The sequence below is a fragment of the Formica exsecta genome, unplaced genomic scaffold (assembly GCF_003651465.1).
Source record: "Formica exsecta isolate Colony F162 unplaced genomic scaffold, ASM365146v1 scaffold120, whole genome shotgun sequence".
Lineage (NCBI taxonomy): Eukaryota > Metazoa > Arthropoda > Insecta > Hymenoptera > Formicidae > Formica > Formica exsecta.
In genome coordinates, this window is record NW_021848537.1 from 3,302,874 (window position 1) to 3,320,259 (window position 17,386).

The following is a 17,386-nucleotide window of genomic DNA, read 5'->3' on the forward strand; positions in this document are numbered from 1 at the left end:
TCAAGTGACGCGACACGATTGGTCTCTCTCTCTCTCTCTCTCTCTCTCTCTCTCTAATTGGACCTCTCGTGTGTGAAATTAATGAATGCTGACGCGACTTTGAAGCCGAATCCCGTTTCTAAAAGAACGTTCCGGCGTTGCGTGTGAACCGCGTCTCTCTAACCCAAACCTTCCCCCCTGCCCGCCACCCTCGTCAAACAGCCCGGACTCTCCGATCTCTCTCCCTTATACACGCCGTTGTTTCGCCCTTCTTCCGTCGGCGCACAATAATTATGGCAGTCGTGTGCATCGCGCTCGCCGTGTCATCTCACCCCTCTCCGCGCCACCCTTACCCACCCGCTCTCTTCTCCCTCGAGTTCCGGAACATAGGGGCTGGCTCGTGGTCGGCGGAAGATAGGTGGTGGTAAGGGCGGTGGGTTTTAGTCCGGGAGAATATTAAAGTTTGCTCATTAACCGCTGATGCATTGCCCTGTCGGCTCACCCTTTCCATTCCTCTCGTCCTCCCCCTCCTCTCTCACCTCCTCCTCCTTCCTGTCCTCTGCCCCCTTCTTTCCGCGTCCCGTCTTCTTCTCGCGTTCTCGTTACGACGATACGATAGTAGTCTCGTATTAACGTGGATAAAAAATGTACCGTTCGGTACAGTCACCCTTTCTCCCTTCTCCCCCCATTATTAATCATCATCTCAGTTTCGAGCCGTGCCCCTGCGCGAACATGAGTTTAGAGTGGGAGATCGTGATCTTGAGTAAGGGAGATTTATTGCGAACGGAGGTGTATGTACACAGTTGCACATGATATAGATTCTCCTCCGACCTATTTGTGCGCGATCAAATAATGAGACAGCTGGATTTTTGACACAATGTGTGTATCGCGCGATTGAAGGTGCTGAGATAATGGAATCACGCTCTTAACAGATCAATTTTTCGATATTTGAATTCTCTTTTGTATTTGAAATCTTAAATATGGGGAATACTTGTTGTAAGAAAACTTTCCCCGAACACATATTTCATCTTCGCTTTCAGCCGAATAACGTATTAGAATTAATCACGATGCAATTCGCGATTATTCTTAATTGAAATTAACATTTTTGACATTTGTACTTTTCATGCGCGCGCGTAACGAGACTTTAAAACGAGCATTCGATGAATCCCGGGGGCACAGGCCGATACCGCAGCTCGAAGCCGACGCTCATCACTCTTCATCGTTCCCTTTGTCATCGAGACAGAAATGAAAGCCGTTGCTGTGGTAACCATTTTAACGTGTCTCCGAAACCACTAATAGCAATTTACCCAACGTGCATATTCAGGTAGTGCGTAATTAAGCTCTGTCTCTTCCCACGCTCCTCGGAGCCATCCCCTTTCCTACATCTCTCTCTCCCTCCCCTATCTTCCCTTCATCCCTTACGCAAGCGAGACACGAGCAGGTTTTGCGGTTGCGAAACGCGCGCGCGCGTCGCGGCGAGAGAGCAGGGGGAGGAGAGAGAGCATTAGCGGCATCATGGACCATGCTCTCTCCCCGGAATGCCGTACCGTGTCGTTATAACGCTCTTCCTTCCTCGGAGGAACCACAATGCTTCCTGCGAATTTCCAAATCCATCTGGATTACAGCCTCGAGCAACGCTTCATGGCGGAATTCATGTGGTGAGTCGGAGGCTCATCGACAAAAGAGAGAGAAGTGCGGGGATATAATAGATATAGAGGAAATAAGATATTTTGCAAACGTACGGAAGGCACTATATAACTCAATTATATTCATCTGACAAAGGGGATGCGATTATTTGAATTGTCTCGAGGGTTGTTCTATTTTATGTATAATCCTTGAAATTCCCTATTTCCCCTCCCCTCTCAAAAAATATTATATTATCAAATACCCGGAAATTAGCCTATAAAACATGTAATATTCTCTCCTCATTTTTTCAGAATATACTTATTCGATACTATTCCAATTACTTGTTCATTTGCTCATCCACACAGCTGTGCGGAAAAATTCGAAAATTTAACAACTATCGAGTATCTTCCTCAAGAATTTTACATCATGAGATTCAGATATTCAGAGAATCTAAATAATTATCCAAGTAGCAAGGTGTCGTTAAATGATGTCTTAATAACGTTTTAATGACGTTTCTAACGTCAATAAGACGACATTAAAACGTTATTTGACGTCATCTTACTACTTGGATAGGTATTAAATATCCAGTTTCATTAAATTTAAAATATAAAAAGATCATGAATTTTTTCGCTGCTCTCTACTCGATAAAATATAAGTCTACCTAAAACTTTGATCAAGTTTTAAATGAACAATTTCTCGCTATATACTATTTTCAACATTTATATATCGCGAGCTTCTCGCGAAGCCGATTGTTACTATTCTTGTTTTCGGTAAATCCTGTTAACGAGTACAGTGGTGTAATTACCACTTTGTTCATTCGTTTAAACTGAGTCGGAAAACTAGAAATGTGCCGCGAAATAACAGGAACTTTTAAGGAACCACCAATCCGATAAAGCGCTCGTTGAATCAGGGTTAAAAGTTTCCGGCAAACCCCCCTCCCCCCTCCCACCATCCTGGCATGCGGTGTTAAAATAACAACGTTTAGAGATCCTCCCGGGAGCCTTGCTAATAGGGTCGAATAGTAGGGCCTCAAGTTTGTCCCGTCCAATTATTTGCAATCTAAATAACGAACGTGGAGCGCATCATAAGTCGAGCAACGTCATTGTTAGTTTATCGCGTGCACCCACGCCAACAGCCGCGAAATCTTCAATTTCAATTCCTACATCGACACCAAATGCCACACATGTTTAAGTGTTCTATTTAGTATGTATAAAAGATTTGAAATGTCAGAGATACCGCAGTGTTTTCGACATTTCTCGCAATTGTAAGAGTAGAGTGATATATAATCGATGAAATTTACCCTGTAATATATTTGTAAAGATATTTTATTTATAGATGTTTGCACTTGCTAGCTCTTAATATGTGCACTCAAATATTCACTTCCTTGCCGATTAATTAAAAGTTTAAATAGAATATAGAAAAACAATGAAAAAGAAAAACAAAAGAAATATCTGGAAAAATTAATTGCGCTTTGCGCGAAATACACATTAACATAAGTATTGCAAATAATGAACAACGCTTTAAACCATTTTAAACCGGAATTACGAGATTTTGTGGTTTCTTTTATCTTGCGTTATATTCTTTGGTGCGCGTCAATCTTTCGCCGTTTATTGATTCGTTTTTCTTCTCTCTCGTCGCTCTGTTCCTCGCGTTCGTTATTTCATTATTTTCCTTTTTTTCGCCATCTATCCATTATGCATACTAAGAAAGAGAGAGAGAGAGAGAGAAAGAGAGAGAGAGAGAGAGAGAGAGAGAGAGAGAGAGAAGAAGAAGAAGAAAAAGAAGAGAGGAAAAGCTGTCTCACCACCGATCTTACCTGTTGCAACGCGAGCTTTCAATTCTCAAAGAGCGTGGCGACAAGGGACTTCGATTTATGCTGAACCACAAAAGAATGTATGCACAACAAAAAGTATCAGTAGTTTATCATAACAGATTACACATGTTAGCCTCGCAAAAATTTTTAGATGTGTGAGAAAGATCTCTTCGTCCCTTAAAAATTTAATTAAATAAAATATCAAATTTATAAAAATAAAATTAATCGAAATATCAAATTTTTGAAGTTTTTTATCTTGCGAGTCTTCAAAGCTAAGAGAAAAAATCAGCAATTTTTTGAAAACTTTCGTTCTATAAAGATTTAGGATAACATGACTTAAATTTTTGAAAGCTTGAATAAAATAAAGTGCAAGTATACATGTTAAAAATAATCCTTAATGTTTTTTCTTCGAAATATGGTTTGACCGATAAAAGAAGGGGAGGTTTTTTCATACATTACATATTATACAGGGATGAACGTAGCCTATACCATCGTCCGTACTCAACTTTCTCTCTTCCTCGATTAGATCGTACATGGCAGCGAGCGAGTTGGTTAGTTTTGCATTTATGAATCTTGAGTTCTCTCTTTCTTGGGTGCTCAGGGGGATTACAATGCATGAACGTTTCCGCTACCGCGGCTTTAGCCATAGACCAGAGGGCATTAAGGGCAGCTTCGACGGCGCGTTACCGCGTATGTCTGCATTATGTGGAGTTTACCCACGGATTACGACAGTAAAGTACGGCGTTGGCCGTAGTTTAGGGATAAACGAGGATGGCCGAGGGTGAGAGGAGTAAGGGCGAGGGGACGAGCCAATGTTTGCGATCGCCGCATTCGCGGTTATTGGACAGTCGTACTGTTTAGTCCTCGACGATTATGCTAAATTATTGTTTACACCATTCCCGCATCGTATTCATCTATTTGCCGTGCTACACAAGCCGATAGTTGCGAATGTGTTACATCTATTTTAATTATACCCAGAAAAAAAACCGAAATATATTAATAAATATATTATTATATATTATATAAACACAATGTATTATTAATTGTTTCGATAAATTTTTGATAAAATATTGCTTCAAGTTACTGTCATGGAAAAAAAAGAAACAGAGAAAAATAAATGAAATTAGCTGAGACATTATATAAATTTTCTTTATTTCTCGTATATCGCGCGCGACTGACTATTTCGTATATCGACGCGTTAATCATTGGCTTTCGGCAGCACCGATTAAACCTCAAAGTCATTCCGAAAGATAGATATCGGTTCACAGGATGCGAGTTCAGGTGAACAGAAGGGATAATCCCGCGGAGTTAGTGTCAGTCAAGCCTGAATTACGACGTGTGATGGTACGGACGGCTCTATTTGCTGTAAAATTATGATAAACTGCGCTTCGCTGCCCGATAATAATAAATACGTGATCGATGGCCGCCGTTATTTCCGAACCGCGCTATTATTACATGACAGGACATTACCCGAAAATATTAAACCAATAAACATGCGTACGAACTGTTGTTGCGTATTTACCTAACGAGAAATCAAATTAGAAGTTTTTACGTTGCATAGTTTAATCATGTGTTAATATAACTTTTTTAAGAAATACAGGTATAATTAAAAACTAAAAGTAAAAGATTTTGAAAAATTTATAATTTAGATAGGGACCTCTAGAATAAGAATTCTAGAATGTAAAAGATCAAATTCAAGTTCAAAGTTAAAAAAATTGATTCGAGTTTAAAATCTTAAAAAAATTCAACGAATTTTTATCAATTTCGTTCATCTTTTTTTTCGGGTTTTACATCGCGCGCGTTTGCAAACTCATTTTTTCGTTTAGAAAAAGCGCGAGTAATCAACGCGATTGACTCGACCATCTAATGGCCTCAGACATTATACGTCCGACACTAATTGCGAAGTGCGAAATATCGATTGCAGTTTGCACCGCGGCTGTTATGGACAGGTAGTACTGGCATCGAAATCTATCGGATCATCCGTCGGAGTAGATTTACGGCATTTAATCACTCGAGTTTAATCGCGATTACCGCACAGGATTACGTCACACAGGATTACGCATCGAATTATACGGACGTGCCTCGCGCGAGTGTTTTTTTAGTGTCAGTTCAACGTGGCGTTTGACTGGCGTTAAAACGAACACGGCGGAATGTAACGGCAAGAAAGACAGGGGATTAAGTGACACGCTAATTTAAATTATGTTTTTGTAAGGCCGACAGAAAAATTTGTCAGCACGGTCCACGATTTTGACATTTTGTATTGTACTGCTGGATTATAAAAATCAGCTGTCACGAGGTTTTCAGCGAATTGACATCGTTTTAATTACAGAAATAAATCGAGCTAATAAAATGCACAATTGATAGATACAATCAATCCTTATTTCATCTCGTTATGACATATCGTTATCAGTTGAATTTTTTCCAATCGCGTGTAGAGAACTCACGTTGATTAATAGCGATAATTCAATTTTGCTCATTTGTCACTTTGTAATTAACGATGCACGGTGCATATTTTTGCGATAATTATCGCGAAAAGTTGCGAGAATATACTTAAACTAGTAAAAGCGCGTATTCGCGTGAACGTGAGTTTTGCAATTTCGTCGCGTTACGTGTGTATGATTAAATTTCTAACGGAGACCCGACATATTTACGACACATACATACACGCATACACATTTCTCAGAGCTTCCTGTAGATCTGAGGACGTGGCGGATAGAGCAATCGTTTCGCTATTGTGTGTGCCAGGCAACTCCTCACCAATAATGGAAATGGAGAGGGCATTCGAGTACAGATTGCGCTCGGTGGTAGATTGGTCTGACATCGTACAAAGCTCCGTAAAGAGACAACGCGGGACCTCTATACAGATTGCTATCCGCTTTTTTTCTCTCTGAGACCCGAGATTTCGTCTTTTCAAAGCGAGACATCTTGATCTTATGAAGAAGGATGCTCTGTCCTTGACCGAATCGAGTCTGTTGCAAGTACGATTTGAGATTTATAGGTTTTCAAATTTCATCACATTTTAAGATCATCAAACACAGCTCAGTTTGGATGATTAATTCAAGTCTGTGATCTCAGATTTCCAAAACTTTGGATATCCAGACAAATGGATTTTTATCGTATTTTATATTTTAATCTCTCTACAGAGTACAAAATCACTTTTTTCTTCGACAAAAATCGATCACACATGATGGTAAATAATTTTATTTTTTCGGGAAATGCAATTTTGCGAAAATGTCGCGGTGACGTTCGGAAAACTAACAACGTTCGCAATCAGTTCTTTCTTGTTGGACAAGACGTTTCTCCATCAGTTTGTTTGAAAGTGTTTTCTTTTCAGAAACCCACCGGGAGACATTTTGTTCCACGTGTCTCGAAACGCAAGGTGCTCGACAACGAAAATGTCAAACTTTATACGAAATCTAGAAATCTCTCCTTCTCGTCAAGCAACCTGTTCAGGGATTATCGATATATCAAAAGCTCGAGGAGTCTCGTAGTAAAGTTACGTGGTGATTGAAAAACTAAAAAAAGTGTTAACGATTTTTTAAACCTCGAGACACACAGTTTTTCAAGCGGCTTTAAGATAAATTTTAATTATCAATCTAGCGCAATAAATACCAAAAGATAAAAGAAAAACGAAATCTGATAAAAAGTGCCATAAAGTTGACGTGTATTTTTCAAAAATTTGTAGATTTTACAATCAACATATTTCTTTTTTTATTTTTTGTAGATAAAATCAAGTACTAAGTAATCAATTTGCATCTTGAGAATTTAATCACGTGACATAAAAGCGGGAAATACGAAAGCGCGGTAAATTTGCGGGAATCATTTCGCCAACATTTCCTCCGACGCTTGACGCGGATTTGCTTTTTTGTATACGTGCACGTACATCCGGCGCCATGGTTTCAACGACCGATAAAACGCGTGATGGGACGCGGTCCGGAGCGGAAACCGGCTTTTAACGTTTATTTTGAATCACATTTGTGCCGCGCGGCTCATCGGCCGAAATGAGCATTTGAGCGATGATTTATAATCCGGGTCGACGCGCGGGCGAAATCACCGGCTCGTTTTCATTGCTCGCCCATTTTTTTTTTAAGCTGCGGAGGACCAACTCCGCCGTTATTCAACGTTTTAATAGCGAGAGGGGGATGACGGCCGGCATTTGGCTATTTCGTGGTTCACTTATGTATGCTTAATCGCACTGTGGATCTTGCTACAAAAATTCAATTGCGTTCTTCCTCATTCAATCGAAATAGAACTGCTTTTTACACCGGAAAAAGGACAGATTCAAGAATTTGTAAAACTTAGAATTATTCTCTTGAATGGAATCGGTGTATTATCAATGATAGCAATGGTTTCAATTATAAGGATGCAAACAGTAAAATCTCATTGAAAAGAATCAGTTTGTAGCTCATTTTTCAGTAAAATTTTCCTGCCATAATCAGCGAAACACGAAACGGAGGAGCAAAGCACGAGTGTTTCACTAACGGAGGAGTAAAGTACGAGTGTTTCACTGATTTTCAAGTGTGACATTTTCGATTCAATTTAAGAGAACGTGGAAAATAAGTTAGGTAACAGGCTACGTAGAAACGGCACAATGTCGTTTCTTATACACGAGATACATATATCGAGAGCGTTTCCACGGATTTGTCGACATCCGTCGCCCTGACTTATCCCCCCGACTAACTACGAACTAAACTGCAAACTCCGAGACGTCACGTATTAACCAATCGGATCGGTCGACGGTGTCAACGCGTCTCCGCCACAGCAACATGTATAATACAATGCGAGTAATTTTGAGATACGAGTTGAGACACACGGTCACGTACACACACAGGAATTACGTGAGACAAACTACGTTGCTCTGTGCGTGATCGCGCACAGGATGTGCTCGCGCATGTTGTCGTCTATACGGAATGTCCTGACAAGGTGTTATATGCCAGTGGCATAACGGCAAATTCCGAATCAATACGTTGGAATTCCGACAATCAACGTCAGGCCAGGCGTTAACGTAACGAGTCTCAAGGAACCTAACGGTCGTTATATTCTCAAAGGATTATATGATTAGCGACTTCCAACTTTCAACTAACAATCTTACGGTAACGCTATTTAATAGTGCAGGGAAAACGTTTTACTAAACATTTCTCGTTAGTAAACTGTCATCATGATGAATGACTGCAAAATGGATATACTGCAAAATTTGTATCCAGTAGATCAACATAATGTCGCCTCTTGCGTGTTTCCAATTCAAGATAAATATAATCTGCATATTTTTTCGCTTCGAATTAACGTTAATTGTACAGAAAACTTAAAGAGAGTTTGCCTTGTACGATACTTGTTAGTCGTGCTCGGTATAAAAACGCACGAGAGCAAATTCCCGATAAAAATCTTCACTGCGTGCTCTATAGCAGAATATGTTCCCTGTATATAGAATAGTCTGCCTGTTTCCGAACACACGCCACGTGTGTGTCGATACACATTGTCCCGGAACCGCCCTCGAGCCGGGGTGAGGGTTAAACCACGTGCGGGGGAGGTCTACCGCGAAACTACAAAGTTATTGGCGACATATGCGAAAGTTCGTTTAACCCCTTCGTCCTTTCGATGAATATGCAAGAGCGGCACCGAAACGAGCCGACGATGTTCCGATGCTCGTCGTCGCTCCGAGCGGACGTGAAATACGCTTCGGCGATGCATCGCCGATGCATTCGGGCAAAAGGGGAATCGATATTCCAGGTCTTTTGCGTGCGAATCGGGTCTGGTGCTGGTACGGGATGTGATATACGCGCCGAATACACGTTACCGCGAAACGATCGTACTTTATTGGCGCGGTCAGTGTTTACTCGCCGCAAGAAACGCTCCACACAAATATATGTATTATTCGATCATCCTAGTACTAGTTCTCCTAGCTTCCGTTGTGCAATCAATCACTTACATCAACATTATAATTGATGCTGATTTTAACAAACCGAATTTTATTTTTTTTCAATATTAAATTGCATTATATAATTGGTTGAATTGATTGATGTGGACTAATAAACCTATTAAACTTCTACAGTAGCAAAAATTTTTTAAAAATCCTTTTTTAAAAACTTTTTTAAAAATCCTTGAAAGTAGAATAAAAAGTTTTGAAAAATATAATCTTGTTACTAGCTACTTTAATGTGTATGTATGCATTTGCATGTGTAATTTTACAAAAAGAAAAAATAACAAGGGAAACTGTCTGCTCTGAAACTCAGTTGGAAAAGAGAGAGTCAAAGACATTAAGTATAATCCTCTAAGTATTATTTCCATTCTGGGGAAAACGTAATCTCGTTTCCTCGCGAAAGAATGTTCGCGTGGCAGATAGGTTTCATTTCCTTTGGTCTCCGAAGAGACGGCAACGGCTTTCAAATAAGAACGAAGCCTTTTCGAGAATTTTTACCGAGCAAAATATTTCTCACACCTTCATCGATATTCCATTCGCAGCCTCGACGGTCACGTACACGCACACACGCGCGTAAATACACGAGAGCTAGCTCGACACGATGGCGTCGCTGTATAATAACTATATTTCGAGGCGTTCCCCTGTGCGCAGGACAACTTGTCCAACAATGTCGAGTTTTCCTGAATAATCCTAAACAAGCCCTTTTTTCAGAAATAACCTGCTCTGATTCGTCCCTAAACTTTGAAAGATTTATCTGGTTGGAAACCTGAGAAATATATGGATATTTCGAGTTTTTGGATCCTTGAAATTTTAGAGAACTCCTTGGATCTTTAAAATTTTATGTTTGTGCAAAGTTTAGATTTCTAAAATATAAAATATTTAAACAAGATTTAGAAATTGCAGAGAATTCATAAATTTTATGTTTTGGATAATTTAATAATTGGATTCTTAGAAAGTTTATTCAAATTATTCTGAAAATCCTTGGTGTATTTCTGAAACTTGAAATATATAAATTTTGAGAAATGCTGCATTTTTTAAAATTTTTGAATCTACACAAGATCATGGAAATTTATATGATTACTAAAACTTTGAAAATTTCTGGGATTGTGAAAAATTTTAGTTCTTAAAACTTTAAAAAAATGTAGAAGGTAACAAACTTTGTGTGAATATTGTTGATTATAATAAAAATTATTTGTATATATCATTATCCTATAGAAATTTCAAGCTTTTAAGACAAAATTTAAACAGAATACGGAATGTCGACAATTCCAAAGTACAAAGAGTTCAAAGTTTCCGAGCATCAAAACTTAATTCAAAACTCAATAAGATCTCAGGAACTAAACACTAATTTGCATGGAGTATAAGTTTGTAAAGCTCGCATTGTTATCTCTAATTTATTTATCGATCTCTTGTTGCAATAAACAGCTCAGAAATGCAAAACACGTTTATTTTGCAGTAACAAATGGTCAATAAAAATGGAATTTAGGAAAACAAACACGTTATTGATCGCGAACTCGAGAGAATTTATGTTTGTACTTATGAATATTTCATGTATATTTTTTAAATATTTACTGGCGTGGCTTTTTCATGGTGTTACTAATAGGCAACATACGCGCGTACGCGCGTGTTTGTCAGGACGAAATATTTGTAGATTCTGATATTGCGTAAAAATAAAATACTGGAAATTGTCATAAACAAAATATTTTTAACGTGCGAAAATATTTTTTTCTATCTTTTTATACAAACACTCTACTCGATTTTTCTTTCACTTTCAATAAAAAAAATAATATCATGTATTACGTATATATAATTAGTAATATAATACTTTCCATTAACTTCCTCTCTTTTTAAAGCATTAAATATATCTACTAATATTTAGCAAACGTCAAGACATTTATGATGCCTAGCTACGTATATATAAGAGTTCATTAAACAAGATGAGGAGTATAAAAAGCTTAACATATACAGTGTAATATATCATAAATGTATCTATACATAGATATAGCAAACTTACTTGTTTTCTCTCTCTTCTCTATTCTGTATTTCGCAATTATCATCACATTTCGAAGATATTAGTCTCATGTTTCATGTGAAATAATAATTTCAATTTTTGTTGTTTCTTTGTTGGCTTTACATAACTGGGGATAAAATTAAAAAAACGAGCAAAAAACTTTGATTAGCGTGCGTGAAAATATTTTAACTCTATAATGTCGAACGAGGCCGCTTTCCTCATTCCTATGATCGTCTCTTACGCGTCTCCTCCCTTTCCGCATCACCGCCAAGCGAACTTTCCGCGCCGCTCATGAATATGGAAAATTAGACGCTTTTCGATGCTTTTTTTTCGGCCGCAAATTGATTCCGCAAGTGGTGCGTGCAGAGTGCGACCGAAAGAAAAAGAGTGAATTTCAAAAATGCAATTTGCGCAAGTGGAAATTAAAATTCGCTTTTGGAATGAATATAAGTTACAGGAAAAAAAAAAAAATAGCGTGCAACGTCACGTTTTGTGCCGAGCAGAGTTGCTATTCGCGCGATATCCATTGCATTAAAATTCTCAAATTTTCGCATCCTTGTTCCCCAACTTCAATTCAAGTTCCATCAATATCGGGAATTGATTGAATATCGTATAACCCACTTACCCGGTTCTCACAAAGTTGGCGAAATACTGCATGATACTTTCCGAGAGTGCCATCTCCAGTCTCGTGTAGTTTTTCGGAAAATGGCCAAATCCCTCCACCCACAACGGCGCCCCGAAGACGAATGGAAGTTCTTCGCCGTGCACCGAGCCCATCTTCTGTAAACAGAGCAAAGGAGCAGAGTTGAGTATACTTCTGCATACTTTATTCTTGGTATACATAATAATTTAAAAAAAAAAGGAAATACAAAAATTTGATTGTTGAAATGTTGAATAATAAAGATAGATGGAGAAACTTAATGTCAATTAAGGAGAAGACGCGCGAAACCGTATGTTGAAATTAATTGCGATAGATTACGCAGCCGATAGATAAAAATGGATGGCGTTTTTCATCTGGGCCCGCTTTAATTGCGCGAGGGACGCCGACTATAAATCAGAAATACCGCTTAATATCAGCCGGGATTTAGAGACGGTCGTCGTCGACGTCGTCGGCGCGAGCTTATCCGCAAGCTCGATCATCGCGGACACGTCAGATGCGATTCAATTTCTCCGGCAAATTACGTTCTAACTGAAACGTTCATCTGACGTTGACCCTAAGTTCAAAAGATGGATAAAGTATTTGTGGGGGAATGAACGCGTAATCTATAGCCTCAGTTATTAAGATAAATTTTAGTATCATCTTAGATCCTATCATCCTTTCGAAATCGTAGATATCCAAACATCACGCGATACAAATCGCTATGCTCGAAATCTGAGATTACAGGATATCTCCTAGTTATTATAGACTCGTGGATTTCGGATTCTACGAATTCGGAGGTATACCAGACTCCGGAATCGATCTGAGGCACAAGTCCGCCGTACCGAGGAAGCTATCTGTTCCACAGCAAGCACTGAAATGGAATCGGTGATTCTAAGGCGATTACGTACGTACACGTCCGTGCCGAATGGCGCACGAAAGGGAATTTGCCAAGTAGACGAGCTTAGTTCCGAATCGGTACTGGTTAAGATGCTGCCCGCTCTATCAATAGCGGTGGGCGCGAGGGTGAGACGGAAACGACAAGTATAGAGCAAAAAAAAGAAAGCAATATTTATTTCTTAGACAAAATGCATTTTTGATCAGAAATACGCTTTGTATTCTCTATGACATCTTGTATAATAAATCATATATAAATTAATAAAATAATATATAAAAAGAAAATAGAAAGCAATATAAAATAGTAAAATGATAAATAAAATAACAATATAAGAATATATATAATATTAAAAACCAAGATAAAAAGGAAAGAGAAAGAGAAAGGGCGAGAGAGATGGGAGATGAAATATGAAACACAGAAGCCAAAATCCAAAATGTCCGTGTTGCGTATACATCACTGTCGGAACGAATCCGGAGCTTTATCGAAGTTGTTTCGCCAACTAGATTCCGTCATTGTCGAGAGCGTCGGCTAACCGGCAATATACGACTGCTACCGATACCATTAATTTCATTAAGGTGCACATCCAGAGCATCGCTCCCGGAAAGTCCTGGAACGATTCGCTGGCGGGTTGATTGATGCGCCGCGATCCGAGAACGGAATTCGATCGTCTTTATGTCGCGATTAATTTGATCTCTCCCGTATAAGTTGAAACTCCTCTTTTCGGTTACGAGAATATAGAGTTTTCCGGGCACACGACGAGCTTCATCATAAGAGCATCTGAGGTCGGATTATGTAATATTCGACTAATGGGGGGATGACGATCAAGCCGCATGTCGCTCTCATTATCCAGCGTTATTCGTTGAGCTCGAAGAAAACTAAACGGCCCCGATCTTCTCTCTTTGAGAATAGATTTTCAGCGATTTGCACCCCGGTATGCCTTTCGCTCGGCGTGGCGTAATAAATCGACGCCGATAACCTCTCTCTCTTCTTGCGCTTGCGAAAAGCCCGAAAATTGGCGCGGGCGTGAAATTAAAACGAAAAAAAAAGAAAAAGGGAAAGCGACGGGGAGAAAGAGAATGGCGCGCGTTCGCGTCGCGCTTTCAACCCTTTTTGGCACCGGGTCTCGCGACCGCCCCGTAACTTTTAGTTTTTATTCTGCAGTTCTTTTTTCGTTCCAATTTCACTCCCCTTTTCACGGCCCCCGAGGTCCATCCACTGCGTATGCGCGCGCCCACGGCTGCCATAAAGTCGACTTCCGGCGTGTCTGGCATCGACAATCGCAGTCCGCGAGTGCAACGGCCGAGCAATTTCACGGTTTAACGCCACAAATGGAAGACAAGTCGTTCTATGCGCGAGTTATCGGGAAACGATGTCGTCGACGAAGAGATTCGTTTCTGACCGCTTTTGTCTTGATTATTCCACTGAAAATCCAATCGGATTATCTATACGCCTTTTTAGCGTCGCCAAGATTGAAGAATCGCCATTGACTAGATCAAACTATCGATTAAAATCAAATTTCTTCCTAAAATGAGAGACGTTATCGAGATGATCTTTCTTTAGCAAGTTAAATTATATTAGTATCTAAAGTTTAAGAATATACTTAAACATCTTTACATCTTTTCCCGTGACTTGAAATTGTTATTATAAAAGATATTCTTGTTGACAGGGATAATATCGCAATAAATTTAACTCAAGCATTGACTATATTACTGTTTTATGGGTTTTCAATATTCTTAATATATTTCAGATATAGTTAGTGTTATTTTTTTTACTGTCGAGTGCATCTTCATTTTTGGAACACTTTTGCTTGCGAGGAATAAGCGAGTTTATTTGCGCAAAATCATTTTTGACACGACTATTGTTCTCCGCAGGAAAATTTCCAACGACCTTTCTGGATAATCGGCGAAAAACGCATGTAAAAGGATTTATAAAGAACCGGTTAAATCAATAAAAGAAAACAGCCAAAATTGTTTTGCCTCTCGCAAGAAGATATAAACCAAAAGCATTCGGCGAAAATTCAATCTCCAAAATTAAATTTTTTTTTCACAATTGTCGATCGATGAAAAAGAGATCGTATTTAAATAAATACTAAATGTCAGATACAAAAGACTTTCCGTTGACACGTCTTAACTCTTATTAAATATTGCAGAAAAAAAACATAAAATAATGAGCATCTTAAATTAAAATTATCATATATTACTCGTTTTAAATAGAAAGAGCTTCGTTAAAAAGAATGTTGAAATAAATTTTCATTATATAAATTATTTTTATATGTATAATAGATATAATTTTTGCATTTTTCTTGAAAGATAATAATTTTAGGATAACATTCCTTCCAAAATGAAACAATTTTATTATTTATAATATAAAAAATGTAAAGAAATCTGTGATAAAAATTTAAACAATTTCGATAATTAATCACAAAATAAAAAATAGCGCATAAGATTACGGAGAAGAGCTATACCTATTGCAGTTGTATTTTAGAGGCCACGAAAAGTTTTTTCAAACGTGCGTCTTTGCAGTTTCCGACGTTATATACAAACGCATACATAAGAATACAAAGAACAATCGTCGAGCTCAATGCTGTCTCCTGACTTTTAAGATATTATTCCTTTTCTCCAGTCCTTTACGGTAACGCAGAGAGGAGGAACTGCAGGCATTGTCAATACAGGGGTGAGCTTTGAGTTCTGCTGATCCGTTACTGTTAAAACTTGGTAGCAGAAATGTAACCAGGAAACGAGAAAAAACAATTCCGCGGGAAGGGCCGGCGCGACAAAGGGAAAGGGGCGTGTGAGATCGGTTAAATGTCGAACGAGAGGAAATACCGGGGCACAAACTGTGCTCTCTGTTATTAAAACTCCGCGTTCTCGCTCGTATGTAACGTTAACGACTCTTCGGAAAAGCGCGACTTCTCCCTTCTCGTTCTTTTTCCATTAATCGAGCAGGCGGTGAGAATTCCCATCGTATAACGAATCTCAAACGCGAGACGTTTTAACATCATGATAATATAATGTTTATGCAAGTGTTACGTATTCTTTTTTTAATCACATTTATGTTGTCTTCTTTATTTTATTTTATTTCTCGTTCTCTCATTTCTCCTTTCTTTCACTTCGTCCATTTCACTGGTAATACACATCTTATTACTTCTAGAAAGGTCAAAACACATTCGAGATTCCTTTTTATCGTCGCTCCGACATTCCCTAGCATTGCGCGAAACATCCTTCCGTATCTTCGCGTTACGCGTTACGCAGGATTATCGGGGGGGAGGAGGGGGGAGGAGGGAAGGGTAAAATGTCATTCGTTGTATAATCCGGCGAGTTCGTAGACGCGCAAGAAACGCGCCGTTAATGCCGGCTCTGGAGTAGAGCGGCTTCCGCGCCACATTACGCCGCTTTTGTAACAACGTCGATTTTAACAGCTACGAAACGACGTCAACAACGACGAGAGACTGTGTCTCTGTTGAATGACTTTACACGTCTCTCCTCGTGCCTCTTAACCAACGCGCCGTTTGATGATTCGGTTATAGCGACTAACGAATTCATGACCTTTCTAATGCGCTTTCCACAAGTTTCTGATTCTGCTGCGTGAATGTTTCACGATAAAAGTATCCAGAATCTTATCTAAATATTCTCATATTTCTTTACTATTTTATACATGTAACACCATTCATATGCAAGATATTCAACAAGTTCGTAATATTTAGACTTGTAATGTTCGATGCAACCGTCCCTCAAAAAAATTTTTTCAGAGGGGAAAGAACACCCTATACTCATTTAATTATTTCGGTGTACAATCACTCTGACTTTTTTTAAATTGTGATCAAGATTTTTCTCTTTTAAATCGTCGTCTTAGCTTAAACCTGATCAAAATCTTTGTGCAAATAACGCTTGTTTGTACACTTGTTACAAGTAGCTCCCTGCTTGATACAACTTGCTGGTATCTGGTATAAACCGGTCGTAAGCGATAACACGAGAAGAGATTTTGATTTTGGTAATACGAGAGAAAGAGGGAGAGAGGGCATGAAATTCTACGATGTAATCTCGTTGACGCGATTGGACCTCCGCCTTTTCGCTTTGCCTCCAACTCCTCGACTCTTGGATAGCGACAGGATCACGACGGCATTTCCGCGTCGTTGTAGAAAACGATAATACGAAGCGCCGTCGCCAAAGTAACGCCGCCCATTCGCGATGGAAAATAGCTTATCAGAAATTTCTATCGCAATTAATTTGTAAGACGCGCAATTTCCTGTTCGCAATATTATCCCTATCTGTTTGCTCAGTAGAAAAAGACAATCTACTCTAATTCTATATAATTATATTTTATTATATAATTATATTTTTAATTGAAATGTACACTAGAAAAAAAATTTGATGTTCCCAGCAAAATAGTTTATTTACAGTAACTATTATCTTTATACCAATTTGTATACAATATTAAGCTTAAAAGGAAGAGTTTTGCATACTTTAATAGTTTTCATAAATATCAAAAATTTTAATTATTTATAA

The 17,386-nt window shown here is 38.7% G+C and overlaps 1 protein-coding gene across 1 annotated transcript in view; it reads right to left on the bottom strand.

Moving 5' to 3' along the window:
* The window catches only part of LOC115242015 (neuroligin-4, Y-linked-like), a 211,703-nt gene that overhangs the window by 47,772 nt on the left and 146,545 nt on the right, over positions 1–17,386 (bottom strand). The window contains exon 8 of the mRNA XM_029818020.1: positions 11,972–12,126. Within this exon, the coding sequence (XP_029673880.1) occupies positions 11,972–12,126 (155 nt within the window). The remainder of the gene's footprint in view (positions 1–11,971; positions 12,127–17,386) is intronic.